This window comes from Microtus ochrogaster, chromosome 6 (assembly GCF_000317375.1).
Source record: "Microtus ochrogaster isolate Prairie Vole_2 chromosome 6, MicOch1.0, whole genome shotgun sequence".
In the NCBI taxonomy this organism is placed as follows: domain Eukaryota; kingdom Metazoa; phylum Chordata; class Mammalia; order Rodentia; family Cricetidae; genus Microtus; species Microtus ochrogaster.
Genome location: NC_022013.1, coordinates 77,022,913 through 77,036,924, shown reverse-complemented (window position 1 = coordinate 77,036,924; position 14,012 = coordinate 77,022,913). Strand labels below are relative to the sequence as shown.

The 14,012-nt window shown below is 42.1% G+C and overlaps 1 protein-coding gene across 1 annotated transcript in view; it reads right to left on the bottom strand.

Annotated features, from left to right (window-relative positions):
• Nucleotides 1-14,012, bottom strand: part of Angel2 (angel homolog 2) — a 21,986-nt gene that overhangs the window by 3,519 nt on the left and 4,455 nt on the right. The window contains exons 3-8 of the mRNA XM_005348865.3: nt 9,379-9,635; nt 6,737-6,806; nt 3,939-4,360; nt 2,569-2,695; nt 2,111-2,168; nt 902-1,065 (exon numbers count right to left, since the gene is read on the bottom strand). Of these exons, the coding sequence (XP_005348922.1) occupies nt 902-1,065; nt 2,111-2,168; nt 2,569-2,695; nt 3,939-4,360; nt 6,737-6,806; nt 9,379-9,635 (1,098 nt within the window). The remainder of the gene's footprint in view (nt 1-901; nt 1,066-2,110; nt 2,169-2,568; nt 2,696-3,938; nt 4,361-6,736; nt 6,807-9,378; nt 9,636-14,012) is intronic.

Genomic DNA, 14,012 nt, shown 5'->3' with positions numbered 1-14,012 from the left:
GGGCAGAGGCAGGCAGGAGTTCACGCCAGCCTGGTCTACAGAGAGTTCTAGGAGAGCCAGGGCTATACAGAGAAACTGTGTCTTGAAAAACAAAGGCATTTGATATTGAGAACCACTTAAGAATGATCCACCAAACCACTCAAACTGCCTAGAGCCAAGCTGCCAAGGTGACTGCAGGATAAAGTGACTTGCTTTGAGCCCACTCATTCTCCCCGCAAGTGGAAAATAACCTGCTGCTGATCGTGGCCCTCTCCTGCCACCTAGTGAGCTCTGTAGGCATGGCGGCTTCCAGACCGTACTGTGAACTGAGAGCAGCAACACTGGGTAGTTGGTTCAGTCAGAACTGAGGTCACTGAGAAGGAATGCCCAGGAGGAACTAACCAGGGAGAAGCAGCATCAGAAAAGGGGGTGGGGAGTCTGCCTTGTCTAGGACTCCAGATGTTTCCCTGAGTGTTTTCAGATTTCCAATCATCTTCATGTCTGCTCTGTTTTAAGTCCCTCAGTTGGTGTATTCAGCCTGACTTCCTGCTGAGCTGCACTGGACATGGACTGAAAACAGTGACCAGCACAGCCTGGCCCTGCAGGGAAGGCAGCATGACTTTCTAACCTAATGACCATTGACTCAGTGCTGCCACAGGAAGGCAGGATTTATTGTGAAGAGCAGATGGCTTGGATTTAGAACTGACTCTGACTGGCACTGAAGGACCCCCTGAGGATGCACTCTGTAAGAATCTGCCGTGGGGTGCTTTATTGCCTTGTGCTCTGTAGGTGGTCAGGACATGTACCGCTGCATCAGTGGTTTTCCCATCTCCCTCTACATCCAGATCTTCACCTCTGTGCCAAGGAGAACTAAGATTCTCCCCGACTGCATTCTAGGAGTTGGGGCTCCACTATTCCTCACCTGGACCCCGAGCAGCGTCCTCCTTTTCTGCAGAGTAAAAAATATAGTCAACAGTTATGGCGCTCTGGGAATGGCAGGTGGTCACCTCTGGAAGTCCGGTGTCAGGAAGGTAGTGAGAGTAAACAGATGACAAGCTGAAGTGGTGCTGGAGATGTGAAGACACTCTAAAGAGAAGAGAGAAGGGCTCAGTATCCATCAGAATTTTCATAGGAAAAATTCTCACCTAAATTACCTTTCTACTCCATTCCTGGACTAAACCTGGATACTTTTTATTACTGTTTAGTCTTTTTATTCTGTTTTTCAGACAAGGCTACATTATAGCCCAGGCTTGAGAGGAACTTGCTTTATACCTTTCTCAGGGCTGGAGAGATAGCTCAGCGATTAAGAACACTGGCTGCTCTTCCAGAGGACCTGGGTTCAAATCCCAGAGGACCCAAAGGGCAGTTCACAGCTGTCTGTAACTCCTGTTCCTGGGGATCTGATTCTTGCATATAGACATACATGCAGGCAAAACATATACCTATGTATATAAAATAAAAAATAAATACCTAAAAAAAGACATGTTTCCCCTCTAACAACACACACAAAGTGAAAGTGAAAAGAATGAGAATAAACTGGAGATATGCTAATGTGGTCCCTACATTTAAATGCTGAAAATATCTTGGTTACAATCTAAGATAAACATCTTAAGAATCTTAGAGAGACAAGATGTAAGTCTGTCTTGATATATTAACATAGACCCACTTCTCAATCAGCCCAAACATTCATGGCTCTTTTTAAAATGATACAGGTTTCTTCTCTCTTCTGATGTTTTCCACCAGTCCAAGAGAAAATGACAATGACCTCTACAGCATGCTGTTTGGGTCGTTTTGTCTGTGAACTGAGATCTAGTTAGTAAGACTAATGACCCACTGAAATCAGGAAGACACTTTACTGGAAACTTCAGAGGTCCTGGGCCAGCCCATGCCCTGTGTCCAGACACTGCCCAAGCATGCCAAGCATGAGATCTACTTTCCAAGCTTTGGCTCCCTGAATCCTCACAACCCATGGAGGAAATGGAACTGGGATGCCTGGTTCTTAGTTAGAACAGCAGTCAGATTGGAATTCATGAGTATCTGTCTTAAACACAGAAGCCTTTGCAGCACGGAACACCATCAACTTCATTTTGTACCCAAGTGTTTCCTGAGGTAATTTTTTTGCGTGACTCACTTTTCAGCTGACACTCCAACCTCTGCCTTCTCCAGCGGGGCCTCCTTCAGACCGCTGTCTGAAAGAGCAGGGGGAAGCATGTCAATCAAGTGTGCACACTGGTTTGTTCTAGTTTGTCCTATCACTGCCTTCTCTAGATCCAGATTCACGGTATGTCTAGTTTAAATGTCTGGTTCCACGTTTGATCCCATGGTCTACAGAATCGGGGGTGGGGTGGGGGTTGGAAATGAAGACAATTCTAAGGCAACACACAAGTTATTCATGAACAAATAACACTGGAATTTAACTCTTAAAAAGGAAATCTGTAGTGCATTAATCAAAAGACAAGCAAATAGCTATTTATATTTATATATATGAGCATTCATGCCTAAGATTCTGAAACTTTGAAATTTGAGCCTCTATCTTCACAGGCAAGATGGTCACCCAGAAGCCGGCCCGAATGTACTGTAAACACTCACCTGTCTTTCCTGCTCTGGGAACCTGCTGTGTCTCATACACACAGCTCTGGGAGATGCCTAGGTCTGGGGGCCAAATTGGAATAGATAAGATTCTCTGTCCCCGAGATGACTGTTCCTGGCCAGATACCTGCACAGAATTTCAGTAGGCATCTTACATGAATAGACTTTAACTAATTAATGTGTTAAAGCTTTATATCTTAATAAAAGTAATCAGAAATGATAAGCATATCCTTCATTTTATATAAATGATGACCTGTGATTACAAACGCCATCCAAATACAGTTCAGAGCACCCGTCATTTACATGGAAATGACAGGCTTCTCACCTGCATGTGCTCCTCATTTGAACATGTACCTATCTACAGCGTTCCCATAACACTCCCTTACCCTTTCTGCTACCTGTAATATAGTTTCTTTTTTTTTATTTTTTATTTTATTTTTTAATATTTATTTATTTATTATGTATACAATTTTCTGTCAGTGTGTATGCCTGAAGGCCAGAAGAGGGCGCCAGACCTCTTTACAGATGGTTGTGAGCCACCATGTGGTTGCTGGGAATCGAACTCGGGTCCTTTGGAAGAGCAGGCAATGCTCTTAACCACTGAGCCATCTCTCCAGCCCTGTAATATAGTTTCTATTGTGTCAAATGCTATGATCAAACCAAATTTAAAACTATCCTTGAAAATTCTGCTGGTGGAAGATTTACTTTGGTTAAAATACTGAAAACCAAATGATCTAAAACAAGCAGAATGAAGCATGGAAATATCATCCAACACCAAATAAAAATAACTCAAAGTTGAATAAAAATATATTTCCAGGCCGGGCAGTGGTGGCGCACGCCTTTAATCCCAGCACTCGGGAGGCAGAGGCAGGCGGATCTCTGTGAGTTCGAGACCAGCCTGGTCTACAGAGCTAGTTCCAGGACAGGCTCCAAAGCCACAGAGAAACCCTGTCTCGAAAAACCAAAAAAAATATATATATATATTTCCACATTATGTAAGAAAAGGCATTCGTATGTAAAGGAAAGCTCACACAATGACTACTGAATAACTATATTGCTCATGTCCAGCAAGCAGAACTCTTATCCCCGTGAAAGGGGTTTTCAAGTTATCTTTGTCTGTAACACGTCTGTCTACCAGCTAATTCCTTCAAACAAAATGCTTCCAGAAGTGGAAAGACAAAACCAAACCAAGTGAACAGAGCCACATGTTCGTAACTGTAGGAAACCATACTATCTTAGCAGAGTCATCTACTGGATTGCCCCGTGGTTTTCACACAGCCACACAATGACCATCCTTACTCCAACAATGACCCTTCCCCTCATTCTGATGGGCAGAAGCCTACTTCCTACCAGATGAAGCAAGCACTTGCCTTTCCAATTGCAAGTCCTTCATAATTCAATTTTCCTTCCTTTATGAAACTATAGAGTGGAGAACCAGGAACAGAGTTAAAGTCACCACACATGATGATGGGACAGAAGCTGCCGTCTTTCCGATGGGCCACACTGGAAATCTCTGCGAGCAGCATTGCCAATTGAGTCAGCTTAATATCACCTCGCCGTGGGTTATACAGCAGATGAGTGTTAGCTACACAGATGGAGGGAGAGGCAGCACGTGGCAGCTTGGGCTGCAGGAGTAACACTAATCCAATGTTGTCTCTGTCCAACAGAGGAATGTCACGACGGCAGAATTCCACTGGATTCACGGATACGAGTGAAAATTTGGCATGTTTGAAGCAAATGGCACAGCCATCAGGTTTCCTTCCTGTCTTCATCTTATATTCACAGTGATAACCTAGAAGGAATGAATTTAGAAAAGAGAGACTGTATATCAAAACACATTCCTCTTAATATTTTAAAGCAATGTTTGACAAAGCATATTCTATAAGACAGGATACTAGTACACATTAAAACCAAAGTTTAGGAGCCAAGCAGTAGTGGCACATGCCTTTAATCCCAGCACTTCGGAGGCAGAGGCAGGTGGATCTCTGTGAGTTCAAGGTCAGCCTGGTCTACAGAGCAAGTGCTAGGACAGGCTTCAAAGTGACACCCATAAACCCTGTCTCAAAAAATAACAACAAAACAAACAAACAAAAAACAGGGCCTGGAGAGATGGCTCAGTAGTTAAGAGCATTGCCTGCTCTTCCAAAGGTCCTGAGTTCAATTCCCAGCAACCACATGATGGCTCACAACCATCTGTAATAAGATCTGGTGCCCTCTTCAGGCCTTCAGGCATACATGCAGAAAGAATATTGTATAATATTATACAATATTAATAATAATATATAATAAATAAACAAATATTAAAAAATAAAATTAAAAAATTAAATAAAAAAACAAACAAAAAACAAAGTTTAGGTATAGAGCCAGGGATGTCAGGAGAGACCATGGGCCCAGCTAGCTTAAGACTGTTTTAACTGCACCACTTAAGAAAATAAATTCTGTAATATCTTATTTCTTGTCTTCTTTCTCTTTTGGTGGTGGTAGAGGTGTTGGGGATAAACTCAGGGCCCCACACATGCTAGGCAGGCACTCTACCGTGGATCTAAGTTCTCAGCCCACGGGTCTGCAGAGACAGGGACCCACTATGGATCTCAGGCTATCCTGGAATTTACCATATAGCTCCAAATGGCCTTGAACTCCTCATCTTAATGTCTCAGCATCCTTAGTGCTGGAATTACACCACACCTTATGTCTAACTCCAAGCAGGGAGCAGGCTCCCACACTTGTAATAAAAGCATTTGGAAGCAGGCAGGTGAATTATGAGTCTGAACCACCCTGAGTCATATAGCAAGGCCTTGTCTCAAAACCAGCATGCCTAGGTTTCTTTATTAGCAGACGCAACCCTCCAACTCAGTCATAACAAGTACAGTAAAGCCTTACAGTAATTTATTCTGATCCTTTTGTCCCTTTTCCCCATCCACTCTCTGTGGACCATATTGCCCGAATCCATGTCAACATCGGAGCCTTTCCTGTGCTAGCTCTGCTGGCTAGGATGCTCTAGGTACAGCTTGACTCTCACCCACTCCAAATCTTGGTTCAGACTTCACATTGTCCAGTCATTCTGCATTCCTTGTTTGCTGTTCACTTACACACATCCCACTAAGGAGGAGGCCGGCTGCTGAGACCAGCCTTGTGTCCACTTGCTAAAACAGCCTGAAGTATAGCAGGCACTCAGAAAGTGCCTGCTAAATGAATGCCACGTGGGCACATTTTTCATATTTCTTATCTATAAATCAAATTCTAGATGCTTCTTCACGAGACAAGGCTTTATCTTTTATCTGCTAGGCCATAGTAAAGTCTTCTATTGGTGAAGTAGGAGGCCTGGTCCCTGACAGTGCCCTCCTGGGAACATTTCCCTTTTAAGATCAGATCAATGTGAAATTTCCAGCAGAAATGCTGCAATATTTGCTTGACATTTGGGAATAGCTATCACATTTTCAAAACTAAGTTATCCCAAAGGGACTGGAGATGGCTCAACAGTTAAGAACACTGGCTGTTCTTAAAGAGAACCTGTGTTTAGCTCTAGAACCCACATGGTGGCTCACAACTGCTTGTAATTCCATCGGACCCAATGCCCTTTTCTGGTCTCCACAGGCTTGGGTCTCACACATGGTACACAGACATACATGCAGGCAAAATATTCACATACATAAAATAATAAATTTAAAAGTTATCCATAGAGCTAGGGAGATGGCTCAGTGGTTAAGAGCCCTTACTGCTTTTCCAGAGGTCCCAGGTTTGGGTTACCGTATCCATATGATAGCTTACAACCACCTGCAACTCCAGTTCTAGGACATGACACCCCTTTCTAATCTCCATGGATCAAGAATGTAGGCAAAACTTACATACATAAAAATAAATAAATCTTAAAAAGTTAAAAAGAAAAAAGGCTGGTCAGTGGAGGCACACACCTTTAATGCGAGCATTCAGGAGGCAGAGGTAGGTGGATCTCAGAGTTGGAGGTCAGCCTGGTCTACAAAGTGAGTTCCTGGATAGCAAGAGCTGTTACATAGAGAAACCCTGTCTCGAAAGACAGATACACATAAATAAACATATGAATGAATAAAAGCTATACCCAAATATAGCATCTTCTGTTTAAAATTACATTTTAATAATATGAAACTCTGAAAGAATAAGACTGGAAAAGTAAATAAAGGTTTCATTGTACCCAGTGATTCCAGACTTGGCCTGATTTCTGTTCCATAGTGATCTTCTTGAACTTCCTGCAGACAAAGCACCTTTAAGAAAACAGTGGTTTAAATTAAAACACACAGATGCAAATATAAATTCTATTTAAATCTGACAGCGTAGAAATCAAAGTGACATATATACCTTTTCTTATTTTTAGGATAAATTAACGTTCTTCCTTATTTTAATTTTGTTTGTTTGTTTTTTCAAGAAAAGGTTTGTGTAGCCCGGGCTGTCCTGGAACTCACTCTGTAGACCAGGCTGGCCTTGAACTATGATATCTGCTTGCCTCTGCCACCCAAATGCTTTGAATAAAAGATATATGACACCACTGCCCCGATTTTTTTATTTAATTTTTTGAAAAAGAATTATTGCTGGGCGCACGCCTTTAATCCCAAAATTCAGGAGGCAGAGGCAGGCCTCTACGACTTGGAGGCCAGGCTGGTCTACAAGCACTAGTTCCAGGAATAGAAACCCTGCCTTAAAAAAACAGGGGAAAAAAGAAAGAAAAAAAAAGCATTGCTCTCAAATACTCTACATCACAAGAAATATGTTTCTAAACATCTAATTATCTCAAAACCATGGCCTACACTCATATGGGATAGCATTTCTTATCATTCAAAATGGTCTATTTCCTGAAAGAACTGTTTGTATTGTATATATGTGAGGCTATTTTCCCTGACTCTCCATGTTCATCATGACTAAGCTCTTGGCTGTCACTATCTAACCCAGAGCAGCCTTGAACTCAGAGTGGTCCTTCTGTCTCAGCCACGTGCTAGGTTACAGACATATGATACCATATCTGGCTGACATACTTTCTTTAAAAAAAATTTTTTGTTGTTGTTGAGATTTTGTTTTTACTTTAGCTATAAATGCTTTGCCTGAATTTCTGTGCACCATGTTTCTGCGGTGCCCACAGAGGCCAGAAGAGGATGTCAGATTCCCTAGAACTGGAGATACAGATGGCTGTGTGTTGCCATGTAGGTGCTGGGAGTTGAAACCAGGTCCTTTGGAAGAAGAGCCAGTGTTCTGAACCACTAAGCCATCTCTCCAGCCCGTGGGTCCTTTCCTAAGGTTGGTTTCATTCCAGCAACCCTCCTGCCCAAACAAAACAAAATAACCCTGCCTCTTTAGCTGCACTTAGCACTTGATAGGTGGACAGGAAAACCAGTTCAAGGTCATCCTAGGCTACTAGAAAATTTTTTTATCATGTAGATGAATTTTTGCACAAATTATTGAAATTTCAAGACCAATATTTTTGCTGAAAATGCTTTATCTGATTCTCAAAGTTGACCATACTTAAAACTTTCAGCTCTTTTGAAAAGCTAGGTGAAGCTTTCATTTTAATGAAAAGTTAGGTGAAGCCTTATTTTGATGAAGTTAAATTCAATTAAAATTTCTTCTGAAGTTGACTGAGATCGTAGTGAAAAGCTTTTTAGGCATGGGAAAATGAGAAGTGGACCCAAACCAGTTTCAAAGGTGCATGTGGTTGCATGTTGACATGGCCTCAGTTAATGAAACATCAGCATCCTCAAGAACCCTGCAGCACCAGGTCAGCATCAACCACAGGAGCTTCGAGTTCATCTTCTGCTTGAAAAGCGTGCAGCCTCGAGATGCCACCTGGGTGTCAATCCTCCCTAAAGTTTTAAGAGAAGCTTTCTTGGACCATTTTTAATGTCACAACTTAAACTCAGCTACCTTAAACTACCGTGTTACTGTCAAACTTCTCTAACATAAATGTGTACTTCAGATGTATTCATTTACTCATTTTCAAACTTCACTCTGTTTAAGAACTATATGGGATTCCATGACAATGTAAATTCTTCAACGTATATTTTATACATATATGTAAATGTCATAATGAAACCTCTTACCTTGTCCAACTTAAGAAAATTAAAGATTTTAGTATGGTACTGTTTTAAGTAATATGGGAAGTGTTTCATAGTTTTCACTTTCAAACGTTACAATAAGTAGACATAGATAAAGATTTTTTAAGACATAAAAATTTGTACAAAGTGCATTATTATTTTGAAAAGATCAACACAGGGGGCTGGAAAGATAGCTCAGTGGTTAAGAGCATTGCCTGCTCTTCCAAGGGTCCTGAGTTCAATTCCCAGCAACCACATGGTGGCTCACAACCATCTGAAATGAGATCTGATGCCCTCTACTGGCCTGCAGGTAGACACACAGACAGAATATTGTACACATAATAAATAAATAAATAAAAAAGATCAACACAGAAAATTTGACAGAATTATAAAAATCAAAGACAGGAAAATAAAATAATCTTATATTTTATAATAATAATAATAATAATAAAAACTAGGTGAGGGGCTGGAGAGACAGCTCAGCGGTTAAGAGTACTGGCTGCTCTTCTAGAGGTCCCGAGTTCAATTCCCAGCACCCACATGGTGGCTCACAAGCATCTGTAATGAGATCTGGTGCCTTCTTCTGGCCTGCAGGCAGACATGCAGACAGAACACTCATACATCAAGGAAAAAGAGCTAGAAGATTAATTCTATCAGTGACCGCTAACAAGGGCTCCCCTCACTAAGACTGCCCAGGCATGCACAATCGACCACTGTCCTCGGAACAGAAGCTCTGACACGGCTTCACACTTACATCGGCATCAAAATGTTTGATTTCTTTCAGGATATTGGGGAACCGGAAGCTCCAGTGTAACACTGGACGCCGGCAGTGTCTGTAGAGGTGCGAGTTATCCTCCAGTAAGTCTTGGGAGAGGATATTGTAAGACATCACTGAAAAGTCGAACTTTCCTTCACTGTCCTCACACGTGGGATCGGCATTCTCGTCTTCTCCGTCCTTCAGTTTTTCTTTCTTACGGCTACATAAATACTCCCAATTCCTTTTTATTGTTCCTGTTAAAATACATAGGACAAAATATAAAAGAATCAATCAAAAGGAGACCAGACAGTTTCATGTACACAAAAACTCTCTCACAGCTAATGAGTACGCTTCCCCTTGGAGAGAGCAACACGACAGTCCCCACGTGGGCTGTGCTCAGGTGGGCTGTGCTCAGGTGGGCTGCGCTCAGGTGGGCTGCGCTCAGGTGGGCTGCGCTCAGGTGGGCTGCGCTCAGGTGGGCTGCGCTCAGGTGGGCTGCGCTCAGGTGGGCTGCGCTCAGGTGGGCTGCGCTCAGGTGGGCTGAGCTCAGGTGGGCTGCGCTCAGGTGGGCTGCCCAGGCATCAAACCCATGTGCTGGCTGAGGCTAGCACATCTTCCTGGAGGCTGCACTTCCTCATTTGTCTCTGGTTAAGAAGGCCTCCATCAGTCATGCTCAGCATTCTCTACTGCAATGAGAGATTCCTCCAGAGCTGCTTTCCAGAGATGACCTCCCAGCACGTTTAGTTCAGAATTCCGGTCTACTCATGAATGGAGGGTTGTAGAGAATGACAACTGTGGGAAGGGCGTTTAGTGTCTAAAATGTGAAAGTGGGGCAGTGTGGACAGAATGAACAAAATGAGCTGTTACATACAGGGATCCTTGTCATCTAGGGATACCACAACAAAAGTTAGCATGGCATTACAGAATGTGCTGGACAAACGGCAGAGGCTGCTTAATCAGCCTTGCATACAACCACCAAAGACAGTATTCTCTGAAAAAGCAATCAAAGTGGAAAAGAAAATACAAGATTCTGGGCTGGAGAGATGGCTCAGTGCTTAAGAGCATTGCCTGCTCTTCCAAAGGTCTTGAGTTCAATTCCCGGCAACCACATGGTGGCTCACAACCATCTGCAAAGAGGTATGGTGCCCTCTTCTGGCCTGCAGACATGCACACAGACAGAATATTGTATACATAATAAATAAATAAATAAATATTAAAAAAAACAAACAAGATTCTGCCAGGCGGTGGTATCACAGGCCTTTAATCCCAGCACTCAGGAGGCAGAGGTAGGCGGATCTGTGTGAGTTAGAGGCCAGCCTGGGCTACAATAGCTAATTCCAGGACAGGCTCCAAAACTACAGAGAAACCCTATCTCGAAGGAAAAAAAAAAAAAGAAAAGATTCTGTAATTACAGATATTTCTCAACTGAGAAATTATCATTTTCTGAGGGTGCATATGCGTAAATGTATTCACCCACAAGCTCCTATTCAGGCCCAGGGGCACACAGGGTACATGTGTGTGCTATGTATGTACTCATATCCAGACCTGCACTCAGTACCAGCACTTGAAAAGCTGAAATAGGAGGATCAAAAGTTCAGGGTTAGCCTGGCCAACATACTATGCTCAAGAAGATAAAACAAAAACAAACAAACAAACAAGGGCTGGGAATTACTTGGTGGTTGAGCACTTATCTGACAAGTAGGTTCACTGCCTAGTGCCAAAAAAAAAAAAAATGAGTAAGTACATTCATCTTTGATCCCATGTCTTATGTCACATTAGTGAGGACATGTTTAGTGTCATGGAAGCCATGAGAAAAACAGGAACATTTAGTTAGCCTACAAACTCAACAACGAGGAGAAAACCTAACAGGTGGAGGTGGCTGGCCAAGCATGCTGAGGGTAAAGGACAGCTTTACCACAGACCCACAGACTGGCTCCCTCTATCCTGCATGTGGGTTTTCATGTCATTGGATTACAAAGCCTAAAATTCTAACTGGAGCTGCCTGAGCATGAGGCTTTCCTCTGTAATTCCAGCACTCAGGAGGACGAGGCAAAGGACTGTCAAGAGTTAAGGCCAACCTGAGCTACAGCAGTGTGAGTCAGTGTCTCCAAAACCAAACCAAAAAGGAAATACATGGGAACAGTTAACTTACACACAGAGTGAAAAGAAAATACTGTTCTAAAATAGTCTTCTACAATGAAAGGTGTTCACAGTCAGAACACCCATACTCTATCAGCTGCCAATACAGTACGTTATGGGAGCTCATTACAGCAGGTCACTCTCCTCGAATCTAGCATCCACCTGCTGCATGGAGGATAATCGGCATAATTAGTGAGAACTGGGTGGGACGAGGGAGCTCATGGTATGAAGATGCTAAGGGAAGGGCTTAGAAAAAGGTGGAAAGAAACAAAATCAAAATAGAGAAAAATCTTTTGACAATTGAGAATTTTTCCCAAAGCAGCCTCATGCCTGGATGAGCAAAAGAAGTTAATTCTTCCCTATCCTGCACTGAACATGGAGAATCCCATCCCAAAGCTTAATATTAAGGGTAACAGTATTAGCTCCACAAATACACTGACAGTTACAGGACCCCAATCACAAACTGGGGGTGTCCCATGGCACAGACTTAAGTCTTCATAAGATGGAAGGGCTCCATCTCACGATGTGTAAGCTTTCACCCCCACTACAGTACCATCCTCTGTCACTACTGTGATGAAATATTAAAAAAATGAATGTTTAGAACACTCATTCATTGTTTCTTATATGTACAGAGTGTACATAAAAATACATCATGATTATTAACGACTTTGTAATGGTTCTTCTTAAATAACCAGGACGAGTGGATACTTGATTAATGTCGTGGCTTTCGAACTTCTACAGGTTAAGGAACCCTTGGCATTGCTTTTCCTGTCCCAAGAAAACTAAATCTTTGCTGAGGAGGAAACACAGTTCATCCTGACCACATTTTGTTTTACTGCAAGTGTGTTCAAATGCTAGGTTCCATGGAGGACTTCCTCCAAACCGCTGACACAGTCAACAGTCTCTGGCCATCACATAGTTACAACAAATTCACACTGCAAAAGTTTATATACCTTCCATGTCAGGAGGAACAAGGTGATCACAGCAGAGAAGAGAGATGAGTCAAAGAAAGTAAGTAGTGGGCATGAGCAGGTAGTGGGGCGCCTAATTAAAAAGTCATAATTGTGTCACACAAATCCTTCAAATACTTTAAAGTGATAGGCAAATTAGTAATGCTGTTCTCTTGATTGTAAAGTATTAGTGAAATATCGGAAGTCACATATATGGCTTAATGAAGAGCCTTTTCCTTATTCTCAACACCTAGGAAGAATGGACAGATAAAAAGTCAGATAGCAATCAGAGATTATCAGTTATAAATGTAACTCCCCATCCATTTCTGGGAAACACCACCACCACAAGTTTCTAAGTAGTCACTATGAAGCCAATAGTATGGTAGGCATGTCAACATACCTCATTATGTCCTGAGCGGACATTCAAAATAGGTGTCGTTTATTATACTAGAAAGCCAAGGAGTTTTAGGTGACCTTTCCAAGCTCGTGGCACAGTGGCAGGGCGTGCTTCCTGACTTTACCACGCTTACGCTGCATGTCAGGATGCCATCTGGGAGCGCACGGAATTACCAAAGGTTGCAGTTGGCCTGATGAGCAGCAAACACACAGATGTACAAGTGGGTCCTTCTGAGGACCTGGTTCCAACGTGACCTATTACACACACAGATTTCCATGGCCAACGACTTAGCGTCTACTTACATGTGTGTTTATTTGAACTAGCTCTTTGTAACTGCAGCAATTAATTGTTTCTGCCTTGGGACTAGGTGAATTCCCCAGAGAACTTTCTGGTAACGAAGAACAAGGAGCCTGAACCCTAAGGGCTCAGGAGCTCCCTTTCAGTTCTTCCACCTCTGCTTCAGCTCCCTACACCAGGCTCCCACGCAGCCTCCTCTAAAGTTCAATCAGAAAGGCAATCTGAGCTCTTATACCCTCACTACACACTGGGGTGATAGTGGGGTGGGAGTACACGAGCTGTCTAGGAGTAAAACAGCACGAGAAAAGTAGACGGAATCAATGTATTTTTTAAGAGTTCCACAAAGTTGACTAAGATATGGCTCAATTTCTCACAGGTAATAATTCGGACTCTCTCTTGAGTCTCTCTAGGACTGGGCATTTAGCTCAGTGGCAGATCAAGTATAAGGTGTTGGTTCAATCCCTAGTACTGAAAAAAAAGAAGGAAAATATGTATTTAACTTATTTATATACTCTAAATAGGGAAATACAGATTTAACAAGCTAAAATCTTATCCTGTAACATTCTACTTACAATTATTTCTAATAAAAATTTTTTTACATTATATAGTTACTATTAAAATGAAAACACAAAACTAAATATTTTTAGATCAGCGACTTCCACTGCCAATTTAATCTCTAAGTCATCCAAGACTTCAAAAACTGCTGGATGTGAAAACTGTTCTTAGATTTTGTGTCTTTATCTACTTCTGTTTTCTACTGTTATTCAATCAGTAGAGTCATTTTCTACTTTTATATTCTTTTTTTTTTTCTTTTTTTTTTTTTGGTTTTTCGAGACAGGGTTTTTCTG